The sequence below is a fragment of the Phoenix dactylifera genome, chromosome 16, assembly GCF_051530095.1.
Source record: "Phoenix dactylifera cultivar Ajwa chromosome 16, Ajwa_hap1_PhDact_Kaust_v1.1, whole genome shotgun sequence".
Taxonomy (NCBI): Eukaryota; Viridiplantae; Streptophyta; class Magnoliopsida; order Arecales; family Arecaceae; genus Phoenix; species Phoenix dactylifera.
This window is the reverse complement of record NC_143205.1, coordinates 22,781,993-22,808,874: the sequence shown is the minus strand read 5'-3', so window position 1 is coordinate 22,808,874 and position 26,882 is coordinate 22,781,993. Positions and strand designations below refer to the sequence as shown.

The following is a 26,882-nucleotide window of genomic DNA, read 5'->3' as shown; positions in this document are numbered from 1 at the left end:
TCCATAGGATCTTGCCATGTCATCGATACGACAGATGGACGGCCCAGATGTCGGTCCTCTGCAGAATAAAAATTTTTGAGAACGATCTCGAATAAAAATTAAGACCGAAAATTTAATAAATAAAGCTTGCGGTGGCGTTTATTTTTTTAAAATTGGTATTAGCATATATATATATATATATATATATATATATATATTTAATGTTATTAAAAAATTACAATTTTATTTTATTTATAATTAGAAAATATTGTTTTTATTAATGATGTTAGAAAAATCGTTATATTAGGGGTATTGAATTGTGCAAAAACAGTAATTTATGATGGTACATAAATAACTATAAATTTTAAGAGGGTATTCACACAAATTTAAATTTTTAGGAGAGTATTCGTGCAAAAAAAAATCTAAAAAAATTATGGTTCTTTCAAATATGGCTAATAAATAATAAATTATTTTAAAAAATTTCAAATATGTATACATGATTAAAATTTTGAAGAAAATTTTATATATTTTACACTTTTAATTACTCATCTAGTAATATTTTTTTTTAACTTTTTTAAAAAATTATTAATATATGTAGCAAAAATTTATATACTTTATTGCATTCTCACCTAGAATATCAAGAAATACGAGAATTCTCGTCATTAGTAATTATCATATAAATAGGGAGAAAACTAAATCATGTTAGAACCCATGGAGAATGATAGGCGTTAACATATATGAAGGCGTCAGCATCGACCGCTTCGTTAGAACCCGGGGAGAGGGTAGTCTGCCTTCGGTTTGGTGTTCCGCCGATATTAGCCGCCGGTTAGTTGTGTCCTCTCCTCTCCCTCTCCTCCGCCGCCGCCGCCGCCGCGGCCGAGATCTCCTGCGGTTTATTTTCCTTGTGCCTTTGCCAGAGGCGTTCCAATCTCCGCGGCCGGCAACTGACGGAGCCAGCTGCACCACAATTTGCGGCAATGGGTCGTCGACAAGATGTGAGTTGATCTCGAATCCCCTTCTCGCTTCTTGATTTTTAGGTTTTTAAGATGAATCGGAGGATGGTGAGCCCTGCGCAACAGTAAAGTGCTTGATTTGTGACCTCGGTATCACGGGCTTCAGATATTGAGAATAATATATCGGCAAGAATGCCCGGGAGAAATGGGTCATTAGTTCGACCGATGTGCTCTTGAATCTTGATATCGTGGTGTTTTCTTGGTGCAATTTTTTGGGTATGGTATGATCTGCTGGTTACAACAAGAAATTTTGAATCTATTGAATGGTTTTCTTTCTTTCTTTCTTTCTTTCTTTCTTAAATTTTTTGGGTATAGGTTTTTGTTTTCTGCATGTATGATTAATTTCGGAAATAGAAGAACCCAAACCCCGATCATATCTTCTCAAATTTTCTTGACTCAATGGATGGACATGGTCGATATTTTGGGCGGTGGGTTGGGCAACAAACTGCCTCTTTCTTTTGCTTGGGAGGCAATCCATGAGGGCTTCCGGTTTAACTCTGTCGCTATATACTATACAGAAGGGGAATAAGATTGTAAGAAAAAGAAGGGGAGGAACACTTGTCCGAGCTTGTTAAGAAATATATCCAAAAATTGCATTTCTTTATGTTTGTAAGTCGATAGATTTGAAGGAATTCCTGATTCCATTATGAAATAGATGGGTTTGAGCTTGTTCTAAGGGAAGCCTTCCTTATATATGAATAAGTCCTCATCTACAATATCTATGCAGGTATATACTTTTTTGTATTTGTAATCTCTTCATGATATTCTACTCCATTATCATTTGCATTTATTTTATTCTTTGCAGAAGGGATGCTTTGAAGAGACGCTTGCCTATCAGAGTCCATTGTGAAAGAATCTTATGAGGAATTGGCCATGATATATCTGATCCATGCATAATATCATGAAAAATGGATACAAATTGAGTTTTGGTACCTCTGCTTGTGATTGGCCCAGAGGAATAAGGCTCACAAAAAAGAACTGGATACACATCCTTGGTATATGGAAGTACCCGGATAGGTCTAGCTCCCTAACTAAAGGATTAGCTTTTAGAGAAGCCGCTGTGAAGCGGCTTGCTTAGATCAAATGAGATATCCCAACCTTTGATTGTCAAAGTTGCAGTTCCCATGAACCAAGCACAGGATGATGAACAAGGCAATGGGGCCTACAGAGCCCCATTTATACCACCACTCAAAACGACAACTCAAAACACCAATTCATCAGCGAAACTCACCCCTATTTCACTTACGAAGCAACCGGGCTCGCCTCAACAAGATAAGCTGCATCCCGTAGGGAAAGAGTCCCGTAGGCCCAAGGCTTAAACGAACTTCAAAAAGATGCTGTATGATTTGAAGAAAAGATTTATACTGCAGCTACAAGCCCGGTACATACCTGAATTTCTAACTTCCCTTATGATTCTTTTATAATGTAAGATGGATTCTTCCTGCTATAAGCAATTAACCATCATTCCTTCTTAGTGACTGTTCCTATAAATTTAGAATTACAACTGAAGGCTTGCTAAAGTGTGTGTTCTGGAAAACATCTTTTTTGTTTGTTCTATAACCTGGGACCAGCGGACACAACAGACTGGCGAAACTGGCTATCGTTTTGTCATCAAACGATTTTAGTGATCATGGACATGCAGAGTTCTGAATTAAGGTGCTCAAGTGCAATGTATGTTTAGCTGATTAGGAAGCTAATCAAGTTACCCTTGTCTGCATGTATTTGTTCATTTACAATTCTTATCGAGATAACAGTCATATTGGAATCATTGAGATTGGTGGAATTGAAGATATTTAGCATCAAGAACCCTCACAATGAATTTGTTTGCCACTTGGAATTGAGTAGCGTGAATTAATGCTATTGATGTAGTGTAGTACCAATCAATATTTTTGAGATTGGTGTGGTTGAAGATGTTTAGCGGCAAGAACTCTCACAATGGACTTATTGGCCATTTGGAATTGAATAGTGTGAACTAATACTAATAATGGAATATGGTACAAAGGCCAATATGTTTGTTTGTATACGATTCTCATCAAGATAAGTCATGTCAAAGTCACCGAGATTATGGAGTTGTGGAATTTAGCTGTTTGGAGATGAATAGTGTGAATTGATACTAATGATGTGGCATAATAGCAAGAAAATGGTTTTCCCTTTTATTTTTCTGTCATCATATGGTAATTCTAAGTGGAAAGTGCTGATAGGAAAGGTTGTTATGTCTTCCTTCCTGTTCCATGGCTTCCTGCACATCTGGGGGGCATCGGAGAGGGGTGAGATTGAAGGAGTTCAATTGATCAATGAAATATGGAAATGCATGGTCTACAATTGTAAGGTGCACTTTGTTAGGAATTTAGTCAAATCTCAATAAAAACATGTGGGAAAACTCAGTTTTCTTTGAATTAATGAGTTTGTTGGCTATCTTTATTTAGCATGCTTAGCTTTTGCTTATAGGAACTGTTGTTACCAATGTCTAATATACCGGTACTGGGCCCTGTGCCGGTTGCCCAGCGGCACGGGTCGGTACGGCCCCGGGCCGTGCCGACCCAGTTACGACATAGTAGAGGCGGGGGGAGGGGGAACGAGAGAGAAGAAAAGAGAAAGAGCGCGGAGGAGGGAGGGAGAGGGAGAGGAAGGAAGAGAGAAGCCGGTCCCGGCCGACTAGTGAAGGTCGGGGCGCGGAGGAGGCGGAGGCCGGAGAGATGCTAGGGCGGGGCTTCGCTCCGGTCCCTTATTTTTCAGGAGCCCGAAGGGGGCTCCTTTTATTTTTTTTTATTTTAAAAAAAAAAGTGCAATCGGCAATGCTGACTTCAACTTAAAATCCGCAAAAATAAAAAGGGCCGCTCCGGGCCCCTGTTTCGTTCGACACAGGGGACCGGAGTGGAGCCCGCCTCCACGTCTTCTCGGCCTCCGCCTTCTCTGTGCAGAGGCTTCTCAGCCTCCGCCGGCTGGCCTTTCTTTCTTCCTCTCCCTCTCCCTCTCTCCCCCGCTCTTTTTCTCTTTCTTTTTTTCCTTCTCCTTTTCCCCTCTAGTAGCAACGATGTCTCGTTTTTTTTTTGCCGAAACCGTCCCGATTCACTGTCGGTATAGCTGGGAAAGCCATGAATCGGGCGGTTCGGGGCGATTCCGCCGACCATGGTTGTTACTTTATCACTTGTCAATAGTTGCCCCAACTAGTGGAGAAAAAGAAAGGGGAAAACAAATGTCTTGTAGATCTTTTTGAACTTCCACATATTTCCTTGTTTTGAGCGTGGCTACTTGATCCAGTTGATGTTGGCAGCTCTGTGCTGTTGGCTAATCTTCCACATTGCAAATCTGGCTTTTAATTTTCTTTTGACTGTCATGTGTTGTTCTGCCAGCAATAGCAGCTATAGATAATCGAATTCAGCTAATTGTAAAGACTTGTTTTAAGCTGTGGACGGATCATGGTAAGTATATTCGGATAGCTAGTTTAGGCCAGTCAAACTGGAGGTGAAGCAAATATATTCGTCCACAAGGTGGCTAGATCAGTCTCCTTGTTGTACATATTCATTCTCTTCCGAAAAAGGGCACTTGTATCTGTTTGTTTTCTCTTCATTCTCATTAATTTGAGTTGCTGGCTTTCATGGAAGTAAGTTTTCTGACTTTATGATATTGCCAATCTCCACCGCTCATCGGCGGTCTCTTTCCGCGAACGTTCTCTGGCTGTCCCGTCTTCTCATTCCTACCGCCTAGTTCTTTCTTTTATTTTTTTAGGTGATAAGCTATACAGCTAACGAAGACTCACTTCCAAATCCTTCTAATGTCTCCGGTAAAATTCGATCCTACCAATGAATTCACAAATATAAATTCGCACCCTTAATCGAGATCTCAAGAGGCTCTATTTTCCCTTTTTGGCCTGGCACGGCTATGAAAAATCGGACTCCTCTCTTGGACGTCAGAAATAGACTGCAAACATTATAGGGGTATAAATGGTTCGGTCCGGTCCTAGATGAGGTTGGGGGAGTCAACAGTGGATTGATAGAAACCTTGCCGCTTGGATTGGTATTTCTATTGAATTTTTTTCTTTTTTATAAAATATGAAAATTTCATTTCTATAAAAAAACTAGTTTTTTATTTTTTAAAAAAAATTTCAACTAAATATAAAATATTTTTTATTTTTTGGTTGATTTTTTTTTCTCCTCCATCCGCGAACCAAACTATTTCATAGAAAATATAGACCCCATCTATCAATGAACCTACCAAGGTAAATAGGGATTTTATCCGTCGATCCACCCTCAACCAATCTAGGAGCCATATCTGTCTTTACTTTATTTTAGAGGGACTTATGGGTTTTGCTTTTAGTTGCCTTGGAATCTTGTGCATGTGATGAGATTCGCAGCTAAAGCCCTGTTTGGGGGAGCTGTTGGTAGTAGAGCTTTTGAAAGTAGAGCTGTTGAAAGTAGAGTTTTCTGAAGTAGAGTTTTTATAAAAAGTTATTTGCTGTTTGGTAACTATATTTCTAAAGTGCTGTGGTATTTTAACATGTGTTTGGTAAACAAACTGAGAAAGTACTTTTGTATGACAAAATTACCATAAAAGATATTGCAGAGTATTATACAACAGAGGATACTAAAATATAGCATTTATTAATATATAAAATATATGATATAGTATAATATTACTGTAATGTAATATAATATTATTATAATATAGTACTATAATAATGTATACTATAAAATAATAATTTAATATAATATTAAATTATTTAACATAGCATATCAATGTATTATGATATAATATAATATAATATAATATTATTTTTATAGTATAATACAACAATAAATGTATAAAATATTATAATTATTAGTGTAAATTAATTTTTTACCCTTCTGATGATCATTTATCTCTTTAAGAAATTATCTCTTTACTTAACTAATTGTAATGGTGACAAATTCACAGTACTTATCAATATTATAAAGATCAGATTATTTGCCACTCACTCATCATTTTTCTTTTCATTTATTTATTTATTTATTCATTCATTTGTATATATATTTATTTATGCATTTATTTATTTATTATTTTATTCATTGCAATATATTTATTTATTATCTTATTTATTTATTTATTCATTCATTCATTTATATACATATTTATTTATGCATTTATTTATTTATTTATTCGTTTTTTTTCTTTTTTTTCTTCTCTTCTCTTTTTTTTCTTTCCTTTTCTTCTTTTTCTGTCCTTTTCTTCTTCTTTTTTTCTTTTCTTTTTCTTTTTTTTTTCTCTTCTTCTCCTTCCTTCCTCTCCTCCCTTCTCCTTTCTTCTCCTCCCGCGTGGCCGGCGGCACCGGAAGAGGGCCGGGCCGCGGCGGCCCTAGGAGGAGGCCGGGCCGTAGCCGGTGGCAATTTCGGTGGTCGCGACTAGCCCCCTGCGAAGTGTTCTTCTTCCGCAAGGCCGACGGCGCCGGAAAGGGGCCGAGCCGTGGTGGACATGGGAGGGGGGCGGGTCGTGGCCGGCGGCGGCCGCAGGAAGCGATAGGGCGCCCCCTTCTTCTTCCTCTTCTTCGACACCTCCCCACCGTGGGGGCGAGGACATCCATGGCGACCGACCTCCTTCTTTTTCGGCACCTCCCCATTCGTGACGGGGGCATCGTTGCCGGCGGCGGCCGCGGGAAGGGGGAGACCGACCCTTCTTCCTCTTCTTTGGTACTTCCCCACCATGGGGGCAAAGGCATGGAGCGCGGCAGCGGGGGAGAGAGAGGAGGGTGGGTGGGAGAGGAAGAGGCGGTGAGATGGAGTGTTTTGGGAGGAAAAAATATTTTTTAAATAGGGGTATTTTGATAAAAAAAACAATATTTCGATAAAGCTCAAAACAGCTTTTTCAGAAAGCTCCAAAATGAAGTTTTTGCCAAAAAATTATTTTTAATTTTTTGAAAAAGCTAAAATAGCTTTTCGAAATTTTTACCAAACACCATTTTTTATCTAAAAGTGCTTTTGGACGGCCAAAAAGTGCTTTTTGGCTCTCCATAAGCTTCTCCAAATAGGGCCTAAATAAATATGACTAGGGTTGTACACATGGCGGATAAATATCTTTATATAGTTATTTTTTCCTAATGATTAAAGAAAAGTATTTTGTATTAATATCAACATACATTAAACAAATATAATTATTTATAATATTATTAATTTATTTATTAATTTAACAGACGTATTAGGTTAGTTTAAATTAGATAAAATTAGATATAATATGTGTTCGCCTATAACGGGCGCCCCCATATTTTCTCGGTCTGGGCGGGAGGGGCCACGACCGAGCACGATATTATATATTATTATTATATCCATCAAGATGGACCGCGTCGTTGGAAACCCGGGAGGAGGCTGTTTTTATTCCAGCGAAGGGAATCTTCCCATATTTGAACGCTCTACCCTCTCCCCCTCTTTCTTGCACCCTCTTTGGTCGATCCGCCGATGGGTTGTCTCATCCTCTCTCTCCGCCGCCGCCGCTGGGATCTCCGGCTGTTTATTTTCTGTTGGCCCTTTTAGCTTTTCGATCGCCGCCGATGGAGGGGAACAGCTGGAGGCCTGGCCAGGGGGAGCCCTCCGCCGCTGACGCCACGGCAGGCGACTGGCGGTGCCAGCTGCAGCACGATGCGCGGCAGAGGATCGTCAATAAGATGTGGGTGGATCTCGGACCCTTTTCTTGCCTCTTGCTTTTTAGGTTTTTAGATGAATCCGATACATGCGCGAGCGATGGATCCTTAATTTGACCGGTAGGTTCTTAAATCTTGATATCTTGGTGTTTTCTTGGTCAAATTTTGTGGGTATGGGATGATTTGCTGGTTCCAGTGAGAAAATTTTGAATCCATTGCGATGCTTTGTTTTCTTTCCCTTTTTTCTTTTTGATTTTGTGGTTCTTGTTTTCGGTATGCGTGATTAATTTCCGGAAATAGAAGAACCCAGACCCCATTAGTTGCTTGCGAAGTTTCCGTAATAGATGGAGGTGGTCGAGTTTTGGACTGTGGCTTGGGTACCAAGCCGCTTGGGAGGCAATCGATGAGGTCTTAGGTTTAACACTGTCACTAAAAGAAGGGGATAAGATTGTAAGAAATAGAGGGGGAGGAATATTTTTCCGCCCTTGTTAAGAAAGATATCAAAATTTACGTTTCTTTATATTTTTAACTTGATAGGTTTGAAGGAATTCGTGGGTTTGAGCTTGTTCTTAGAGTAACCTTATACATGGACCAGTCTTCATCAAGAATGTCTATGCAGGCACAAAGTTTTCCTATGAATTGTTTCTTCATGAAATTCAACTCCATTATCAATGGCATTTATTGTATTTCTGGCAGAATGGACACTTTAAAGACACTCAGGCCTATTTCTGTGCCGGAAGGCTTAAATCAACTTCAGAAACTTGCTGTTCGAATTGAAGAGAAGATATATACTGCAGCTACAAGCCAGGTACATTCATTGACTTGAATCTTAAACTTCTCTCATGATTATTTTATGATGTAAGATGGATTATTCATGCTATAAGCAATGAACCATCATTCTTTCTTAGCGACTGTTCCTACAAATTTAAAGTTACAACTGCAGCCTTGCTCTAGTGTACGTTCTGGAAAATGTCTTTTGTGTTCGGCCTGGGGGACACAATTGACGGCTGAAACTGGCTACTGTTTTGTCATCAAATGTATTTTGTATCCATGCGCATGCAGATTTGTGAATTAAGGTGCTCCATTGGAATTCATATTTAGCTGATGAGGAAGTGAATCAAGTTACCCTTATCTGAATATGTTCGTTTATTTACAAATTCATAACGAGACAACAGTCATATTTGAATTGGTGAGATTGGTGTAATTGAAGATTTTTAGGAGCAAACCCTCACAATGAATTTGTTTGCCATTTGGAATTAAATAGTGGGAATTAACACTAATGATGCAGTGTAGTACAAAGATCAATAAAATTCTCATATTAAAATGTTTGAGATTTGTGGAATTGAAGATGTTTAGCAGCAAGAACCCTCACAATGAATTGTTGGCCATTTGTAATTCAGTAGTGTGAATTACTACTAATGATGTACTATCGTACAAAGAATAATATGTTTGTTTGTGTACAATTCTCATCAAGATATGTCATGTCAAAATCACCGAGATGGTGACGTTGCGGAATTTGGCCATTTGGAGCTGAGAAGTAGTGTGAGTTAATACTAATGATGTGGTGCAATAGCCAAAAAATGATTCTCCCCTTTATTTTAAAAAATCTGTCGCTATATGTTATTTGTAAGTGGAAAGAGCTGAGGGAAAAGGTTGATTTGTCTTCCTTTTTACATGGCTTCCTACATGTCTTTGGGAGCATGGGAGAGGGGTTGGTAAGAGATCGAAGGAGTTCAATTGATCAAAGAAATATGAAAAAGCATGGTCTATGCTTATAAGATGCATTTGTTAGGATCGTAGTTAAATCTCAATAAAAATGTATGTGGGGAGCTAGATTTTCTGTAAATTAATGAGTTGGTTGGCTATCACAATTTAGCATGCTGAGCGGCCAGTTATAGGAACTATTGTTACTTTGTCACTTGTCCGTAGTTACCTCAACTAGTGGAGAAAAAGAAGGAAAGAACTTACGTCCTGCAGGTCTTGCTGAACTTGCACGTATTTCTGTGACTTGAGCATGCTTATTTGATCTACTTGATGTTGGCAGCTGTCTGCTGTTTGTAAATCTTCCATATTGCAAATCATGCTTTTGATTTTCTTTGACTGTTATGTATTTGTTCGGCCAGGAATAGCAGGTTTAGATAATCAAATTCTGCTAGTTATAAAGACTTGATTTAAACTGTGGATGTATCATGGTAAGTATTTGGATAGCTAGTCTGGGCCAGTCAAACTGTAGGTGAAGCGAATATATTCATCCACGAGGTGGACAGATCAGCCTCCTTTTGTTGTACATATTCATTCTCTTCCTTAAAAAAAAAGCTTAATCTGTGTTTCCTCTAATTCTCATTAATTTGAATTGTCAGTTCTCATGGGAAGTAATTTTTCTGACTTTCTGATATTGCAGTCTGATTATGTGAGGAAAATTTCTGTGAAATTGCTTTCGATGGAGACAAAGACTCAGCATACTCCTCCAATGCCGAACACCACCATTCCGAACCAAAATCCTACAGACCCAGGTATTGACATGATAGGACACATTGCTTTGTCTTAATGCAATGTCGTAAAAGATTTAAATTAGACATTCTGGGTATTGGAGAAATTGTTGTATGCTTGGCATCTAAAAGAAACTCACAGATACTGCTCTTTGTTTATTTTCACTTTTTATTTTGGTTTATAGACTATGTGAAGCAGATAAATGCTCTGAGCTTTTTCTACAAGTAAAATATCATTTGGTGTTGCACCATGTACATTCTCTCCCTACCTTTCGTATAGTTTTATTTGGTCCCTTTTTTCTGTATAATTGGCGTCTATTGTTGTTTCTTAGTATGTTTTTCTTGTCCTTTTTAGTACTTGTCCTATGCATGTCATTTAATAGCTCGAATGGGTCAAAGTAGGACAATATTATGGAAACCTTGACCATATTGAACCTGACCCAGCATCATATGGGGATTCTTTGGTCCATGTACCCACTGACATGTTAACCGCCTTGACCGGCCAAACCCATGCAACATGATGCATACCCAAACTAACTAAGACTTTTTTGACCACTCCTTGCAGCCATGGTATGTCGTACCATACCGAATCGGGCAGTACATAGTATACTGTACCGTACTGGTACATGGTGTGGAGGGTATACCGACACTCGATACGTCGAATCGATCTCGTATCGTACCATACCGATACAGTGATAGCATGACACTAGTACGGGGCCCGGTATCGAGACGGCGTACCTTACTTGCAACTTTTGACGCATCAAATGGAGGTGAATATTACAACTAATATTAAAAAAGCGTCGATTGTTCTCAAAATCTTTTCACCTAGTTCAAGACTCAACCCGATCTAAGTAAAACTTTATTCTCATTGTGTGAGTACAGTCAAAACTTTGATCCGTATCTGACATGTTTAAAGTCTGGGTCAAAAAATTTGACCTATTACATAGCCCAAACTAAAGTCCTTGTCCTAAATATTACCTAAACAGGTGCAGGTCAGGTAGACTTTTGGTTTTCAGTCAATTTTTGCCGCCCATTTTATAGGTATAAAAGCCTACCTTATTGGTTAGATATCATGAGTTTATGCATTTAGGTGCTTGCTTCCACTATTCATTCGGACTTAATGACAAAATAGATGAATAAAAATAGAGTCTCCTGTATTGTTAAACTGCATAAATGGATTGACTTGCCGATAGCTTACAACCAAAGGAGTTCAATGGACTTGCCAAAACAAGTTTAACATATTACTTATTTTGCTTAAGTTGGTCGGGGGCATGTATGATATATGTCAAGCATTAATATTGAAAATATTGTTAGACACTTGAAGTTTTGCAATTGACATGCTTTGATATCCTATAATCCGCTACCCTTTTTTAATTGTTTTAAATGCTTCTTTCTTGGAAATATACATGCTTGGACTTTGCTTTTGTTTTTCTTTGACCAATCTCCTTAGCATCCTATGCCATGCCAAGGATGCATGATAAATAACTGATTAACATGTCGAGTACATGCATTAGTACGCTATCTAAAGAAATCTAGCATAAAAATTAACATGAATCAGCGTTATGCTAGATTAAGTAAACAGTCACAAAGAAAGAATCTCAACTTCTAAAGCATCTATCGTAAGAAACTTTACCATTGCTTCTAAGAATAATAAGTGCGATTTACTTGAATGAATGGTATGATGAGTGAATAAACAAAAGGGAACAAGGATAGTAAGTTATAAACTATGCGTACAAACTCAGCATTGTTACCAAATTACTAATAAATTAACTAAAAACAGCTCTTATTGCGCTATAAATTATTTTTTCTTTATGAAATCTGATTTAAATTAATAGTTTTAAAAAGCAACTGGCTTGGGCATGTGAAATTTTACCTGCCACAATATCTGATATTGAAACAAATGGATGTGGAGTTTTCATTAGCATATTTTGAGATTTATTACTTTTTTGATATAAAATCATTTTCCACAAAAACACACCAATATTGTTAATTTTCATGCAAAATTGCATGGAATTGTTGTAGAAGGTGCATATTTCTTTTCCTAGCAAACTATATCCACTTTTTGTATTTTCATGACACCACAAAAGTTCCAAAACATGGACAAATCAATTCTTATTTCGTTGCACGGACAATTCTTCCTCAGATCAAGGAATTCAATATAGGTAGGATACATGCTAATCATTGTATGCCATATCGGCCCATACCGGATGGTACGAGGCATACCGTACCGTACCAGTTCGGTACCGGTATTCGGTATGGGTGGCGTACTGATACTCGATACGCTAAAAAAATTTTATACCGTACCGTACCGACATTTTGCTAGCGGTGCACCGGTACGGAGTCTAATACCGAGACGGCGAACCTTGATGCTAATGTAGATCTGGGAGTGGTTTTGCGCCCATGTCTTGAAGCTTGTTGTGCAACCAAGAGGATAGGTTTTCTAACTACCAAGTATCAACCTCTTTAAGTTTTATGATAAGTCTCTTCCTTCTCTAAAGATGCGTAAACTAGGTACATCCTGTATTACATATGCTCCGGGGTGCTGGTGCATGCCTACACACTAGATCATTTTAGTATCTAGGAATTTCTTCTTATGGACCCATGTCTGCGTGTCATACCAATATCCTTTTTTTAAACTGTTGGTGCGGTTACATAGGCTAAAACGAAGGGTCTGAGTAAGGGTATAACATTGATCGATGAGGTTGATGATAAGTGGAGAGCCAGTTGTAAAATGCTTTCTCACTTTGCTAAGTAATACTTTAATACTAGATCCAACTCCTGATGTGTGGCATAAAGCTTTGTTAATTAAAGTTTGCTAAGGTAGGATAATTGCTCACATGATAAACTTTTATTCTTCATTGCTTTCAAAAATTCTGTCAACTACCAACCATCCTGGTATCTTTGTAACATTGGCAATCAAGGGCAACCATTAGCAATTCCTGTGGTTAATCCGCCTGCAGCGAGGCAACCACTTTTACCACAAAACCTTCAAAATAACACGTCAACTTCTGTACAAAATTCTGCAAACCTACCTCCTGCTATATCATCTATCACAGTTCTCAGTCAGTCCAACATATCCAGTGTCGGCCAGACATCCAACCTGCAGAACATGCCTGGAATATCACAGAACTCTGTAAGTAATTCTGTAGGGCAAGGTGCAGCACCAGATATTTATGCCAATGCGCAAAGACAAATGCCGGGAAGGCAACACCAGCAACAAATGATTTCTCAACAGAAGCAGCAATTTCAGATTCAGCTTATTTACCACCAGCAGTTTCAACAACGGTTACTAAAACGGAAGTTGCAGCATCCTTCACTCTTGCAACCGCATTTGCAACAGCAGCAGCCGCAACAATCTCTGTTGCAGCCAACCCAACTGCAATCTTCTCAACAGTCTCTGATGCAAATGTCATCAGGTCTTCAGTCAGGTCAGTCCACTATTCAGCAGCCACAGCCTACAACGATGCAGTCAGCTGCGCAACCTGGCCTTCAACAGAATCAACTGAATTCAATCCAGCAATCAGTACCATCTTTGCTTCAGCAACATCCACAATCAGTTGCAAGACAACAACAACATGTACGGCCTTCTATTCATCAACAAACACCTTCGCTTCAGCAGCAGCTAACTCGGGACTTCCATATTTTCCTGAAGCCTCATCGAGCTGGTAGCTTGTCTTCCCTTCCTCTCCTTTTTCACTACCTTGTATTTTTTACCTACTCCATCTGTTTGTCTGTTTGTCGTGGGTCCACTGTTTGACTTTTAGCCTCTTTAACCTTGTTGCTGTCTGGTGTTTGGTTTGCTCCTGACTGTAACTGCATTTGTATCATTACTGTCTTTCTCCCTTAGGTTTTAAGTTTGTTAGTGCCAACAACTATGCTGTATGGTTAGTTGCTCTTCATTCATGCTGCAAAAAGTCATAAAATTAGGGGCCTCATTGATGAATTATTTCTTATTTCTTTTTCATCTGCAATTTACGACACTGCCTATAATTGCCAGCCAACATAATCGATGATCCTCGAGGATTGGGAATGATGCATGTCTGGTTATTAATTGCACTGCAGAAATCATATTTCCTGACACATGCCTGCCAGTTCTATTCAATTATGCAGGATTGCGCATTTTATGTGTGTCATTTTCTTTCAATCTCTTGTTCTTCAATCATGTCTTGTTCCTTGATGAGATACATTTTCTCTAAAAATAATTCATGATTTTAAAGAATCTCTGACAACACTTATGCCATGCTGAACAAACTGTCCACAAAATTGTGTAATGATCTGAAAAGGCTAGCATATCCATGATCTGATAAAGTGACAGGCTTACTTTAAGTATTTCACAAGGACTGAAGGTTATGTGTTCTTCATTTGTAAGTAATTGTATAGTAATGCTTATAGTTCCTCCATTGTTCCTTATACATGACAAAATATCATTCTAATTTGAAAAGCTTTAGGAAATTTTGGTTCATGTAAATAATTTCTTCATTTGTCTATGCTGATTCAATCCCACCACTTGAAAATTGAAAATGTTCTTGCCAAATGATTGAGTTATAGGCCAAATTTCCATTTTCAGTTTAATCCCTCTTGATTTAGGAATTCTCTTTTCTTTTGCAGATTCAGTGGATTCAACAGCTCAGACAGGACATGCGGGTGTTGCTGATTTGCAGGAGGAGATCTATCAAAAGGTAACATCAAAACAACTTAAGTCTTCACACTCTTTTATGTAATTTTTGACATAACCTACATTTTTCCCAAATTCTGTAGCTGAAAGTTTGATCAATACCTTTGCGGTCATTCAAGTGGCTCAAATTGAGGAGATATTATACCCTACACCACATGCACCACGCCGGCGGTGCACCACAGGAACAATCTGAGACGAGGTGGGGGGGCAGCAATCTGAGACGAGCACATGATGAGTGGGGCCACAGGAACGAGATGAGGTGATTGGCGTGGTGCGCCGCCATGTGGTGCACGTGGTGTAGGATATAATTTCTCCAATTTGAGGGCCAAATCAGCACCAACCATCCACAGTTTGAATAGACTATTTTTTTTCTTAAGTGGTAATATATGTTGTCAGCTCATATAGAGGCTAGAAAGAGAGGCTAATATTTACGTGTTTAATTACTTTACTAGCATAAAGCTATACTGATTTTGAATAAGCACCTGAGATCTCCATATCAAATTATAGTAAGTAAACCAAACAAATTCCCTTAAACTTCTCATATTGGCCCTTATCTCTGGAAATGAAGTTTTTAAGATTCTGACTACCTTGCTCTGTGATGTATGCTATAATATTGGAACTCATGAAGAACCTGGCTTTGTTGAACAACTACTTTTTATAGCCCTTTAATTATTGTAGCCCTGCTTGGAATGTTATTATCACTGACATTCGTTTCTTTCATGTAATGTTAGTCTAGCTTCTACCCTATGCTTGGAGAATAATTACTTGAAAATTGAAATTCTTTTGTCAGCTCATAACATCAGTAGCACTTTCCTGTACTCTCATCTATTCTACCGTTAAATTGAAACTCCAGAGTACTCCGTCTATGAAGCTCCAGTTCATATAGCTCCATTTCTTATTTTCTAAAATGTCCTTTATGTTGTTTCTTTCGAGATTTCAAGCACTAGGACGTCGCATGAGAAATTATTCTAGTGCTGGTACTCGAAGGTGCTGCATGTCTCTGTGCCTGTCACACCTCAAAGCCAGGATCAAAATCGAAACTCTCTTTTCAGGATTCCTGTTCGTCCAAACACGTGCATGGCACATGCATCATATTACTATAATTTACAGGATGGCTCGAAGGAAAAGTTGATGGTGGGCCATGCATGGGTTTTGTCGAGGATTTTGAGTCAAAAGACTTGCAAGAAAAAATTAGGATGAGAATGATAAGATAATAATTGTTTGGGAGAAAAGTTGGGAGGGAAATCTATAAGCCCTGAGGTCGAAAAAAATTATGAGCAGAAAAGTTGTATGCATATTTAATATTTTCTGTTAGTTCAGATTTTGTTTTCTGATAACAAAATAGTGGCATCACATGTTCTTAGACCCAGTACACACATTATTGTATCTTCATTGATAACATGCATTGAAGGAAATCGCATTTCTCAATGTCGATATAAATTGATACATCTTATCATGTGTTCTTTTGCTAATGAATTTTATGTGCTGGTGACAAACCATTGGGTACAATAGTGCTATAGCTTCTACAATTAGAATACAAGTTACATCTATAAATGTTCCTGTGAAGCTTTAGCATTAATATTTTGATTATATTTTATTGATGACAGATAAAATCCATGAGGGATATGTACTTTGCAAACATCAATGAGCTTTACCGAAGGATTGCTTTCAAGTTCCAGCAGGTTCTAATATCTCTTGTGAATTTGTTGCACAGAGTTTAGATTTTTCTTTAAAAGATTAATAGAAGAAGTCTTGTATTGAAAACTAACTTCTGCTAACCTTTCGAATCGTTGATAACTGATGTATCTCTCTTGGTATTTTAATGTCTGCAGCATGATGCTTTCATACCACCTGCAAAGCCATCAGAACAGTATGAAAAAATTAAAAACTTTAAGATGATGTTAGAGCATACTTTAGCGTTTCTACAGATCTCAAAGAATAATATTCAACCTGGTTTGAAGGAAAGAATTCCTCTGTATGAGAAACAAATTGTTAATATTCTAACTTCAAATAAGAAGAAAGTTGTACCTTCACAATCTCAGGGATAACAACAATTCCAGCATCCTGGTGGACTTACTCACTCTATGCCGCAGCAACAACCATCCCTAGTTTCTCAGCTGCAGCAGCATGACAATCACCCAAACCAGGTGCAACAAATGAATTTGCAAGGTTCAGCAACTTCAATGCAGCCATCTGCTGTGACCGGCATGCAACATGTATCCATGCCTTCAACAATAAACTTTGGGGTTCCAACAACACAGCAGAATTTCACAAATGCATTACAGCCTGATGCTAATCTGGATTCAGTTCAGGGCAGTTCGTTTAATTCATTGCAGCAGGGTGCTATGGGCTCCATGCCACAAGGTGGTGTGGGATCTGTACCAAATACCATCAATGCACCTCAACAGACCAATGCCAATACCCTATCAAACAGCTCTATGAATACATTACAACCTAATGCTAGTCTTGTGCAACCAAGTTCTAACACAGTACAGCAGCACTATTTGAAGCAGCAACAGCAGGATCAACAACAGCAATTGATGCAAAGTCAGCAAATGAAGCAGCAATTACAACAGCGACATGTGCAACAAATGCTTCAGCAACAGCAAAAGCAGCAATTACTGCAGTTGCAGCAATTAAAAAAGGCTTTTGTATCTGTTTGTTTCCTCTTCATTCTCATTATTTTGAGTTGCCGGCTTTCATGGAAGTAAGTTTTCTGACTTTATGATATTGCAGGCTGATTATCTGAGGAAAATTTGTCTGAAATACTTTCTATCGAGACAAAGGCTTTAATCCCCCATTTCTTGTTTTATGTACAAATGGGTAGTCACAAAAGGCTCCTATTTTTGTATTATTTCTATGCAATATTTATATGATTTTCTCCAACGTGTCGTATTATTTTGCTCAAGTACGTTTGATATGTGTTGCATATTGTACTTACATTGGACAAGCATTAATATTGAAGGATTTGCTTGTGGTTTATTTCTCTATGGGGATCATGATCTATTGCATGTCTACCCATTAAGGGTATTTTAGTTATTTTAATTTAAAACCGTTAATTTTTTAACGTCGTTAGATAGCATGGGTACATATGTAAAAACAAAAATAAAAAAAAGGATAGAATGGCAAAATAAGTGTTTTGCGAGGATATGCATGCAAATATCAATTTTGGAAGGGTATTCATGCAAAATCTGATATTTAGGAGGGTATTTATATAAAAAATCCAAAATTATACACATATCATTTCTTAGATTCTATGAACTCTTAGGTGCTAAGATCCTTAAAAAAAGAGAGAAATTTGTAGGAGGAGAAAGAGCAGAAGGAGAAGGAAGACCTCACGTATGGGAATAGACAACTTGTAAGGAAGAAGATAGACGAAGAGGCTGGACGATGAAGAAAAAAGGTGCAGACAATCTTTCTCCATAGACAATCTCTCTTGGCACATGTAATTTCTTTTCTTGGCACATGTAATTTTTTTTTATTTTTTTAAAGTTACGAGATTGATGGACTCTGTTAATAGGAGTCTTCTTCTTATTTGACTTTTGAATTTTCTCTTAGAGATGGAAGCTAGAAAAAATATGATAAAATAAAAAGAGTTTTTTTCATATATATCCTCCTAAATATACGAAATTGCATGAATACTCTAGTAAAATTGCTATTTACACGTATATCATTTTTTTTTATTTTTTGCATATGTACCCACACTATTTAACATCGTTAAAAAATATATGACTGAGAATTGGAATGACTGAAATGCCCTTATGGATAGATATGAAAGAAAAAAAGTATTAAGGGTATTCACGCAAATAGCAACTTTACGAGGGTATTCATGTAATTTCTCATATTTAGAAGGATATACATTCAAAAAATTTAATAAAAAAATAAAACTCGGATAAAATTTGCTAAATCTTTTATGAATCCACTTGGATCGACAAGTCAAAAAAGATCGAGTCACATTGTCAATTTTTTTTTAAGATCTTGACTCGGGCAAATTGGAATATTAGATGATCATTTTGGTAATGTCATTCTCCATTTGTTTTTGATATAATCATCATTATTGAATTTATAACATCTATATATTTTTTATTATTTTTAAAAAATTAAGGCATATTGAATTTAAATTAATTATAGATGCTTAGATTAGTAAAATATTTTTTAATGATTTATAAATGTTGAGTTATTATTTGTTTTTGAGGCGAAAATTTTATTAAAGCAACATGATTTATTCTATAAGAATTGATATTAATATGATTTAATTTTTTTTGTTATTTTTTATTAATAATTTTTTTACCGGATTTTGATCATTTTTTATTAATTTTTTTTAAATGTATACCCTCCTAAATATGCGTAATTACATAAATATCCTCGTAAAGTTGTTATTTGCATGTATTTTCATATAAAGTTTTCTTTTTACATATCTATCCGTAAAGATATTTCAGTCATTTTAATTTTAAATTATTTATTTTTTAAAAATATTAGTAGTATGAGTGCATATATAAAAAAGAAACTAAAAAGAATTATGCATACAAAATAAATATTTAATGAGCATATACATATAAATAATAATTTTATATATTTTAGAGGGTACGTATGTTAAAATAAAATCCACACCGATGCGGTATTCTATGGTGCCTGCCGTGGTTCGCCCGTATGGTTTGTGTTCGATATCAGCCGTTGATGGGTTGTCTCATCCTCTCTCTCCATGGCCGCCGCTGAGGACTCCGGTTGTTTATTTTCTTTTTGCGCTTTGTGCTTTTCGATCGCCGCCGATGGAGGGGAATAGCCAGAGGCCCGCCCAGGGGGAGCCCTCCGCTGCTGACACCATGGCCGGCGACTGGCGGTGCCAGCTGCCGTACGATGCGCGGCAGAGGATCGTCAATAAGATGTGAATGGATCTCGGACCCTTTTCTTGCCTCTTGCTTTTTAGGTTTTTAGGTTTTTAGATGAATCCGATACATGCGCAAGGGATGGATCATTAATTCGACCGATGGGTTCTTAAATCTCGATATCTTGATGTTTTCTTGGTTAAATTTTGAGGGCATGGGATGTACTGGTGGTTACAGTGAGAAATTTTGAATCGATAGTTTGTTTTCTTTTTTCTTTTTGATTTCATGGTTCATGTTTTCGATATGCGTGATTAATTTTGGAAGGAGAGAAACCAAACCCGAATAATTGCTTCCCAAGTTTTCTTAATGGATGGAGATGATCGAGTTTTGGACTGTGGATTGGGCACCTAGCTGCTTGGGAGGGAATCGATGAGGTCTTGGGTAACGCTGTCACTATATTAAAAAAAGGTGATAAGATTGTAAGAAATAGAAGGGGAGGAATATTTGTCTGCGCTTTTTGAAAAAATTGCGTTTCTTTATGTTTTTAACTCGATAAGTTTGAAGAATTCGTGGATTTGGGCTTGTTCTTAGAGTAACCTTCCTTATACATGAACCAGTCCTCATCAACAATGTCTATGCAGGCACAAAGTTTTCCTATTTAATTGTTTCTTCATGAAATTCAACTCCATTATCAATGGCATTTATTGTATTTTTTGCAGAATGGACACTTTAAAGAGACACTTGCGTATTTCTGTGCCGGAAGGCTTAAATGAACTTCAGAACATTGCTGTTCGATTTGAAGAGAAGATATATGCTGCAGCTACAAGCCAGGTACATTCATTTACTTGAATCTTAAACTTCTCTCATGATTATTTTATGATGTAAGATGGATTATTCGTGCTATAAGCAATGAACCATCATTCTTTCTTAGGGACTGTTCCTACAAATTTAAAGTTACTACTGCAGCCTTGCTCTAGTGTACGTTCTGGAAAATATCTTTTGTGTTCAGCCTGGGGGACACAATGGACGGCTGAAACTGGCTACCGTTTTGTCATCAAATGATTTTAGTGTCCATGCATATGCAGATTTGTGAATTAAGGTGCTCCATCTGAATTCATATTTAGCTGATGAGGAAGCTAATCAAGTTACCCTTATCTGAATATGTTCGTTTATTTACAATTTGTATCGAGATAACCATCATATTTGAATTGCTGAGATTGGTGGAATTGAAGATTTTTAGCAGCAAACCCTCACATTGAATTTGTTTGTCATTTGGAATTAAATAGTGGGAATTAACACTAAAGATGTAGTGTAGTACAAAGATCAATACAATTCTCATATTAAAATGTTTGAGATTTGTGGAATTGAAGATGTTTAGCAGCAAGAACCCTCACAACGAATTGTTGGCCATTCGTAATTTAGTAGTGTGAATTACTACTAATGACATACTATTGTACAAAGATCGATATGTTTGTTTGTGTACAATTCTCATCAAGATATGTCATGTCAAAATCGCTGGGATGGTGGAGTTGTGGAATTTGGCCATTTGGAGCTGAGAAGTAGTGTGAATTGATACTAATGATGTGGTGCAATAGCAAAAAAATGATTCTCCCCCTTTATTTTAAAAAATCTGTTGCTATATGTTATTTGTAAGTGGAAAGAGCTGAGGGGAAAGGTTGATTTGTCTTCTCTTTTCCATGGCTTCCTGCATGTCTTTGGGAACATGGGAGAGGGGTTGGTAAGAGATTGAAGGTATTCAATTGATCAGGAAATATGAAGATGCATGGTCTATGCTTATACGGTGCATTTTTAGGATTGTAGTCAAATCTTAATAAAAACATATGGGGAAGCTAGATTTCCTGTAAATTAATGAGTTGGTTGGCTATCACGATTTAGCATTCTGAGCGGCTGGTTATAGGAACTATTGTTACTTTGTCACTTGTCAGCAGTTACCTCAACTAGCGGAGAAAAAGAAGGAAAAAAACCAATGTCCTGCAGGTCTTGCAGACCTTGCAGATATTTCCTTGACTTCAGCATGGCTATTTGATTTACTTGATGTTGGCAGCTGTCTGCAGTTTGCTGATCTTCCATATTGCAAATCATGCTTTCGATTTTCTTTCACTGTTGTGTTGTTCGGCCAGGAATAGCAGGATTAGATAATCGAATTCGCTAGTTATAAAGACTTGATGTAAACTGTGGTGTACCATGGTCAGTATTTGGATAGCTAGTCTGGCCAGTCAAACTGTAGGTGAAGCGAATATATTCATCCACAATGTGGACAGATCAGTCTCCTTGTTGTACATTATTCATTCTCTTAAAAAAAAAAAGGCGAATCTGTGTTTCCTTTAATTCTCATTAATTTGAATTGTCAGCTGTCATGGGAAGTAATTTTTCTGACTTTCTGATATTGCAGTCTGATTATCTGAGGAAAATTTCTCTGAAAATGCTTTCAATGGAGTGCAAGACTCAGCATACTCCTCCAATGCCGAACACCACCGTTCTGAACCAAAATCGTACATACCCAGGTATTGATGTGATAGAATATATTGCTTCGTATTAATGCAATGTCATAAAAGATTTAAATTAGACATTCTGGTTATTGGAGAAATTGTTGTATGCCTGGCCTCTAAAAGAAACTCGCAGATACTGCTCTTTGTTTATTTTCACTTTTTATTTTGATTTATAGTCAATGTGAAGCAGATAAATGCTCTAAGCCTTTTCTACAAGTGAAATATCATTTGATGTTGCACCATGTACATTCTTTCCCTGACTTTTGGTACAGTTTTATTTGGTCCCTTTCTTCTGTATAATAGGCATTATTGTTGTTTCTTAATATATTTTTCTCGGCCTTTTTAGTTCTTGTTTTGTGCATGTCATTTAATAGCTCGTATGGGTCAAAGTAGGACAATAATCCTTGAACCATATTTTAACTTGACCCCACAAAGGATACAAGCTCCGCCCTTGCAGAGGTCTTTGAAGGTGATTTTTTGGAAACTTTTCTTAGCTGTGCCTAAGGTCTCGTATTTGGTCCTACATATGAGGTTGGGGGAGTCAACAGTGGATTGATAGGAACCCTTGCCGCTTGGATCCAAGGTCCAAACAACGGCTTGGTTGGAATGCCCTATCCCTCAGCAGAGCCACAATTGTAGCATATATGGGGTAGTTCTTCGTATATAAACTCTTGCCATATTAGGTTGTCCTTCAATCGAACTTTAGCGCTGGAATAAATGCTCTTAGAGGTGTCAATCTAAACACAAAGATGCACAAATCCCACGCACGTGGATGATTCGGTCCGTTCATCTAGAAATAGCTATAATCTTTAGGATTTTCTCTTTTTCCCATAGTTCGAAAGGAAGATCCAACAGTCGGATCCATACCCTAGCCTGTCAGACTATGTCCTAGCTAGGTTTGAAGTTCGGCCTCCAATTTTCTAACGCATGCAATCGCTTGGCCAAAGACCAAGCTCTCTTAGCCAAAATACGTTTTTTGATCTCCTCGGACGGCAAAACAAAGAGGGTGACACCCTTGGAGAGCGGCGAAACATGGAACTCTTCATCCACGCTCCATCGAGCCTTCATCTCTTTTTGTGCGAAGACAAGGGGGAGACCGAGGCTAAGGAACTTACCTAGCAGGCTGATCTCCTTTGCTTGCAACCCCGATCAAGTTCTTCATCAGAGAATGTCATTACTTGCACAAATTTCTCCTCGAAGACAGCAACGTCCGCAACCATTGCTCGAGATGTCTCCCAGTGGAAGCGTCAGGCACCCTGGACCACCTGGGACCAGGACCTTCCACCTTTTGTCATCCTGGCCCTAGGTCGGTTCATGAAACTCCTTTGACGCAAGCAATTTGCCTACTTTTTCTTAGGATCTGGTGTTATTGGCGGCACCAACATGGAAGGCCTCGTCGGATGCAGCTTTTCGAGGTCCATCTTGACCGTACTTACCTCCTTCCCCACCAAAGAGGGGTCAAACGAAACCCTTACAAGCTGCTTCTCTTTTTCGGTCATAGCAATCACTCTACATACCTGCTTCAACTCATTCGTTGAAGTAATCAATGGTTATATTTACAAACTCATGACCCGCCAAGGATGCTGGCTTTATCTGGTCAATTAAATCTATAGTCCATCCTCTAAATTGACATGGTTTTATAATATAGCTCATTTCAGCTGCTGGAACACTGAATAGGCCTATGCTTCCGACATGCTTGACCTCCTTTGGCATATCTGATGCAATCTTCTTACATTTTCAGCCAAAAATACCGTATCTAATTATTAACCAATGCATCTTTGGCCCGGATTGGTATGCACTACATATTCTTTCATGGACCTCTCCCATATCTAGCGTAGACTCTTCTTCTCTTATGTATCTTAGTTGAGTTCGTCTGGCCGCCTTTTGTATAATTCGTCTCCAATTATAACATAATTCATGGCCCAAAGTTTTACTTTCTTATCAGTCTTCTCCGTTGGATCTTTAAGATATTGAACGATTGGTTAGTCATTAGTGTCAATAGCTCGGACTTAGCTCCAATGCACATACTTCGAATCGTATTGCATCCTATTTGTCTAACACAAAAGGAAATATCCTTCTCTCTACTCTAACAATTCTCTCTAGAACATCTTCTGGTATTCTCAATCTCGATGCTATCGAGCCTGTTCATTGGCAATTTAGTTCTCTAATCGTGGAATAAATGCTAGTGTTACCCGAGCAAAGCCTCATATTAATTCGATGGGTCTCATTTTATATTTTATTAATGCTTCACTATAGTATTTATATTTGCCACTTAACTGTTTTAATATAATTTGGGGATCCATGATTATTTGGACCGTTGAGATTTCCATGTCCTTCAGTATTTCAAGGCCGATTATTAAGGCTTCATATTCAGCCTAGTTGTTGGAGTAGGGAAAGCCTAGTTGAAAAGAAAGCTGCATTCTTTTCTTGGTTGGGGACACAATAAGGATCCCTGCTTTTGTAGCTTCATTAGTCTTTTAGCCATCAAAAATCAACTTCCATGACTCTCCCTATTTTGGCTGGGCTTCCTCACATCCTAGTTTTTATTTAAAAAAAAAAAATAAAACAATAAATGATGAAATCTAAAATGATAGATGTGCATTCAAATAAAAACTCTTTCATGACGCCTATTGTATTTAAGCTCCATAAGAAGCAATGGGCTGATTGTCAATGGAATCTAGGAATCAAGGATAGAATCAAGCCATGATCTCGGCAATCAAAAGTCAACTATAATCTCAGCAATCAAGGATCAACTTAAGCCATAATCAGCAGTGCTATCTTTGTTCCTATGGATCATTCCGATGTCATCTCTGTCAAGTTTGATGGTAAAAACTATCCTTTCTAGGAATTTCCATTTCATGTATTTGTCGAAGGCAAAAATTTATTAGGGATTTTGGATGACACAAGTTCAGAACCTGAGGATGCATAATAAAAGGCAAGATGGAAGACCAAGAATGCTCGCATTATAACTTAGCTTCTTAAGCAATGAGCTTGCAGGCTTATGAAAAAGCTTCAGAGATGTAGAAGCATTTGAAGAAAATTTATTTTCAGTCAAAGCAGACGCTAGAGTTTCTACTAGAATTTGACATCTGTAATATGGTCAAGGCAATAAGGATATTCAGACCTATTACTCTATCTTCATGGCTTTTTGGTCTGAACAATATTTAATTATAGTAGGATCTATTAAAGGTTCAACCTTTGAACATGTCATGAAAGAACACAGAAAGAGTAGAGTGATGCAACTCTTGATGAAACTACATTTAGAATTTGAATCAGTTTGTGTGAATATTATTTATCATTAGATAATATCAAACTTAGATGATGTTGTTTCAAATCTCCTTCGAAAAGAAACTCCGCTTCATGCACAGGCCATCATTGATCATGCAACAACAAATTTTGATGGTGCTTTATTTTCATCAAGATATCAGGATAAGCCAAAGCTAAAGCAAAAAGATCTCAACCGCATTCAGTGCCATCAATGTAAAGAATATGGTCTCATATTCTCACATTGCAAGAAGCGGAATTTCTGTAATTGTTGTCGGAAAAGGGTCGCATCATTTCTAAATGTCGCCTTTTGAGCGAACAAAGATAAGGGCAAAAAGCCTATCATACATCGACTGCCAACCCAACCAATATTGATCCCGGTACTTTAGCCTCTCCTACTTCTGAAACGATTCAGAAAATGATTCGAGAATCTGTAGCTTCTGCTCTTCCAGGTGCTATCTGCAATTCTCTTTCTGCTGCTATTATATCAGATATAAAATATCCCTGATCTCAATGGTTTATAGATTAAGGTGCTTCTAAGCATATGACTGGTTGGTATTAAAAACTTTTCTCTATTCAATATGACTCTTCTAGTGCACCTATTACAACTGCAATGGAGAAAAATTACCAATTTTAGATATTGGAACTATTCCATGTACCTCTGAAAATTCATTCCCGTTATCCAATGTTTTCTATGTGCCAAAATTAATTGCAAACTTTATTTCTCTTGGTCAACTTGTTGAAAATAATTGCTTAGTCCATTTTTCTCATGTTGGTTGTTTGGTTCAGGATTGGCGCATTGGGCAAATGATCGGGAAGGGTTTTAGACATGGACGACTCATTGTGCTTGACATTTGATGATGGCATGCCATTTTCTTGTAGCTTACTTTCTTCTTCAGTTAATGATGTCTCTATCTCCAATAAAATCTGGGACTTTTGACATCGCCATCTTGGCCACCCACATACTCATAAGCTGCAGTTGATAGTGAAGTTTATTATGCCACTGAGCAAGATTTCTATTTCATCAATTCATACAAATTGTTAAAGTTATGCTCTCTCCAAAACCCATAAACTTTTATTTTCCTATGAGTCGCACAGTTTATGTTGCCCCTTTTAATTTAGTACATAGTGATGTTTGGGTCCATCACCTGTGGTATCTCATATGAGGTATAAATATTTCATTTTCTTTATTGATCACTTCACCCGATACATATAAAATATATTTTATTCATTCTAATTCCAAAATGTCATCTATTGTAAAATCCTTCATTAACATGATAAAGAACAATATGGTGTTCGCATTAAACTCTTTCATTCAGATTTAGGGGGAGAATATTGTGAGTCAAGTTTATTAAAAAAAATTTACGATGTCCCAACATATATACTATACTGGAGCAAATTGGGCTTGTTGAACTATTTTAGAACTAGCACGTGCTTTACTTATTGAGTCAAAGACACCTAATTTTTTTTTGGTAGAAGCCGTCAAAACCATCGCATACTTAATCAATAGTCAACCACA

The 26,882-nt window shown here is 37.5% G+C and overlaps 1 protein-coding gene and 1 pseudogene across 2 annotated transcripts; both read left to right on the top strand.

Moving 5' to 3' along the window:
• Window positions 1-7,303: 7,303 nt before the first annotated feature.
• LOC108511889 (mediator of RNA polymerase II transcription subunit 15a-like) lies at window positions 7,304-17,562 on the top strand (annotated as a pseudogene). The gene is made up of 8 exons (XR_016398649.1): window positions 7,304-7,625; window positions 8,296-8,407; window positions 10,001-10,112; window positions 10,175-10,194; window positions 12,997-13,753; window positions 14,697-14,767; window positions 16,371-16,445; window positions 16,596-17,562. The product of XR_016398649.1 is annotated as a mediator of RNA polymerase II transcription subunit 15a-like (transcript).
• Window positions 17,563-19,378: 1,816 nt separating this feature from the next.
• Window positions 19,379-26,413, top strand: LOC149751175 (mediator of RNA polymerase II transcription subunit 15a-like). The gene is made up of 4 exons (XM_089927741.1): window positions 19,379-19,648; window positions 20,309-20,420; window positions 22,003-22,114; window positions 26,153-26,413. The coding sequence occupies exons 1-4, from the start codon at window positions 19,389-19,391 to the stop codon at window positions 26,188-26,190; spliced, it is 522 nt and encodes a 173-aa protein (XP_089783867.1). The 5' UTR covers window positions 19,379-19,388; the 3' UTR covers window positions 26,191-26,413.
• Window positions 26,414-26,882: the final 469 nt, after the last annotated feature.